At 42.5% G+C, this 3,748-nt stretch overlaps 1 protein-coding gene across 1 annotated transcript; it reads left to right on the top strand.

Moving 5' to 3' along the window:
* The first annotated feature begins 550 nt into the window (after positions 1–550).
* Positions 551–2,111, top strand: LOC108047626 (protein phosphatase PTC7 homolog). Its single transcript, XM_017127891.1, has one exon. The coding sequence runs from the start codon at positions 633–635 to the stop codon at positions 1,722–1,724; it is 1,092 nt and encodes a 363-aa protein (XP_016983380.1). The 5' UTR covers positions 551–632; the 3' UTR covers positions 1,725–2,111.
* Positions 2,112–3,748: the final 1,637 nt, after the last annotated feature.

Below are 3,748 nucleotides of genomic sequence, written 5' to 3'. Positions count from 1 at the left end.
TGGAAGTGACACCTGTCGGGGTGATTCTGGCAGAAGCCGAAGTTGATATACCCTTGCACAATACTCTGTAAATTATATTCTCCAAAATTATTCATACGATGCATTCTTAATACTCATAAAAAATCCCAACTTCCTAACTTTAAAAACACCAAAGTTATGGCATTTCCAATCGTTCAGTTATATGGCAGCTAAAGGATATAGTCGGCCGATCCCGGCCGTTCCGACTTATATACTGCGTGCAAAGGAAAAAAGGGTGTGTGCAAAGTTTCAATTCGATAGCTTTAAAACTGAGAGACTAGTATGCGTAGAAACAGACAGACGGACAGACGGACAGACGGACATGGCTATATCAACCCAGGAGGTGATCCTGATCAAGAATATATATACTTTATAGGGTCGGAGATGTCTCCTTCACTGCGTTGCACACTTTTGACCAAAATTATAATATCCTCTGCAAGGGTATAAAAACAGAAGGCGTTGTTTTAACACGAAATAATTTAAGTTGACAGGTCACCGATTAAAACTCAGTTTTCGTTCGGCATTCGTTTGAATAGCTCACCCAACTTATTCATTTGATTTTGGGATTCAAATACACTGCATTTTGTGAGGAAAATACGCAGAGATAGACTGCGATGGACGTGGATTTCAGTCTGGATATCGGAGGCACTGGCACTCGTCGGACGATCCAGCAGTCGTTGATTAGCTGCTGTGCCCAGCTGGTGAAGATAGCCCTGATTTTGACATACGAAAGTGGCCAGTTTGTTCTCCGTTTGTTGGGTAAAAGTAGAACGAGCCCAGAGTTGCCCGTGAATGGCAAGGATAATGGCGATGGGGGGCGAAGGAATCATCGCAAGTTTCCAGCCCCCGATCCCAGGACGATTCGAAATTCAGGTGGCGATGGCGACTTCCTGCGACCTCTGCGACTGGTGAGTGTGGTGTGCGGATTCGCCAAGGATCAGGGGGCACACTCGCAATACAGTCGCGGGAAATTCGGTGAGGATGCCTGGTTCGCGACCTCCAATCCGCAGGCGGACACTTTGGGCGTGGCCGATGGCGTGGGCGGTTGGCGGAGCTATGGCGTGGATCCCGGTGAGTTCAGCATGTTCCTCATGCGATCCTGCGAGCGATTGTCGCTCAGCAAGGGCTATGTGCCCCAAAGACCGGACCTGCTCCTGGCCCGAGCCTACTGCGATCTCCTCGGGCAGAAGTGCCCCGTCGTGGGCAGCTGCACCGCCTGCATTTTGACCCTGAATCGTGAGGATGGCACTTTGTATACGGCCAATATCGGAGATAGTGGCTTCCTGGTGGTGCGATCTGGTGCCGTCGTCTGTCGATCCTTGGAGCAGCAGCACCATTTCAACACCCCCTATCAGTTGTCCGCTCCGCCGCCGGGTCACGATGTCAATGTCCTGTCCGATGGACCCGAATCGGCGGACACCATTGAGTTTCCGGTGAAACCGGGCGATGTCATCCTCCTGGCCACCGATGGCGTGTATGATAATGTACCCGAGGGCTTCCTCGTCGAGGTGCTCACCGAAATGTCCGGCATTTCGGATGCAGTGCGTCTCCAGATGGCCGCCAATGCGATGGCCCTGATGGCCCGCACATTGAGCTTCAATCCGGCTCACGATTCTCCCTTCAGCCAGAATGCCCGGAAACTCAACATCGATGCGTCGGGTGGCAAGCCGGATGACATCACCGTTCTTTTGGCCAGTGTTGTCTAGTTGCCACCTGGAGGATCGGCATCGGCATCGGCATCGGGGATTCAAGTGGGCGGGAAAACCACGCGGGAGAATCACCCAATCGTTGAATCGTTGCGAATGGAACGGCAGCCACAGGAGAAGGCCGCTCCCTTGCAGAATTTACTGACAAATGCCCAAGGCATTCCCCATCCATTTGTTAGTAGCAGCTGTCCGGCGGAGTTGGCCTTAAAACAAATTCGGAATAAATTACCGGCCGCTTTCAACTTATCAATTGGAGCTGCCCCATTTGTTCCAAAGCCCGTCATTCGTTTACCATGTTTTTCACCAATCCTCGTTTTCAACTTTCCGTCAAAAACAATGCAATGTATCAAAAAAATATTACTAAATTGTTTCAGTGTTTCAAAGTAACTTTTCGTCTTTTTTTTTGGGTATATTGATAAATTATTAATCTTAAAAAAAAGGTAAAGGTTTGAGTTTGTTTTGAATTAGCTTAGAAATATTACTAAATTCAAATCCATTTTATTGGGTACATGAACAAATAATGGCCTGATTAGCATAATAAGTTATCTAAGATAAGCTCAAAAAAAATATATTTAATACTGTTAAAATCCTAATAAAATGGTACATGAATAAATAATGGCCTGATTATGTTTAATCATTATTTATTTATATTATTTAATATATTTATTATTGAAATATATTTAATGTTGTGCCTTAAGTTAAACCATAGTATTTCCGTAAATAAATTGTTAAAAATATAAATTCATTGCACTGTTCGATAGCAAGATAAAAGGAATGCTACTTTTAAATAAATATAACTCTATTTTCTTTGTGCCACGGAAAAACAAAGTGTTCAATAAACCCTGAACAGTTGAGAAAGAAAAATCTGGGAAAAATGTCAAGTGAGTGTCGTGGCCCTAATAAACTTAATCAAATTTTTACCATCTACGTGCACTTCTTGCACCGTCGTCCTTTTTTTTTTTGTTGGTCCTGCCAATGTGTGACGTGACATACGATATTTGAGTTTGGAGTTTTGTGGCTTTTAACTTGATTTTTTTCGCTTTTAGCCCCCGCTTTTGTGTCTGCCATCCACGAGGTGTTAATGCTTTGTAAAGTTTGCAGAAAATACAAAAAAAAGAGATGAAAAACAAAGCAAGGAACTCAAAGGCAGGAGCCAAAGTTGAAGAATTCCGAATTAGAGTTTGGGGATAGGACAAAAACCTTGCCATCAAACAATAAAAAATAACAGCAAAAAATAAAAGGGAAAAGAAGTTCACAACCACAAAGCATTTTTATGAGTTTCGTGTGTGTGTTTGTGTTTGCGTCTCTTTCTCATTCCCCTAATCCCGTCTCTTTCTCACTCGGCAGGACTCACTTACTGCTGCACTTTTTTATTTTAAGTGGCTTTTACTTAGTAAGGCCAAAACTTGGCATTAACTTTGCCGAAATGGAGTATTAAGTCGCAGGAGTTCCGAACGAGAATTGCAGATTATCCCAAGTTTGATTCTCAATTCGGAAGTAATGATCCATTCACCTCGAAACCACATCATAAATAAATAAATCCATTTCGTAATTATTTTGATCTTACATAAAAATAGTATGCAGTATTAAATAGTATATTTTCTTGTATAAGTTTATACCCCGAAATTTTTAATCGGTTTAATATATTTCTAAACTATTTAAGGTCCTTTTGAATAAATTATAATTTTAAAAATTCGTCACAAATATATTACCAATCACTTGGAATATCTTTAAGACTTTTACATGTAGTATCCTTTTGGGTGGCCCCAAAACTTTTCCAACCCCAAATAAATGAAAAGTTTCTGCCTCAGAAAACAGGCAGATTTCAAGGGGTCACAGAGATGGAGTTGAAATAGTTTTATTTCAATTAACAAGAGAAATTCGATGAGTTTATTTGGTGTGCGTGCTGGAAAACTCGCTCGGCGTTTTATGCGACACAAGATAAGAGCGATGGCGACGGCCAAGAATTTAATGCCCGTTTCGGTCGAGTGTGTGTGCGATAATGTTGACAGATAATAAACTGG

The sequence above is a fragment of the Drosophila rhopaloa genome, unplaced genomic scaffold (genome assembly GCF_018152115.1).
Source record: "Drosophila rhopaloa isolate 14029-0021.01 unplaced genomic scaffold, ASM1815211v1 contig_3, whole genome shotgun sequence".
Taxonomy (NCBI): domain Eukaryota; kingdom Metazoa; phylum Arthropoda; class Insecta; order Diptera; family Drosophilidae; genus Drosophila; species Drosophila rhopaloa.
The sequence above is the reverse complement of the archived record's forward strand: the minus strand, read 5'-3'. Positions and strand labels throughout refer to the sequence as shown.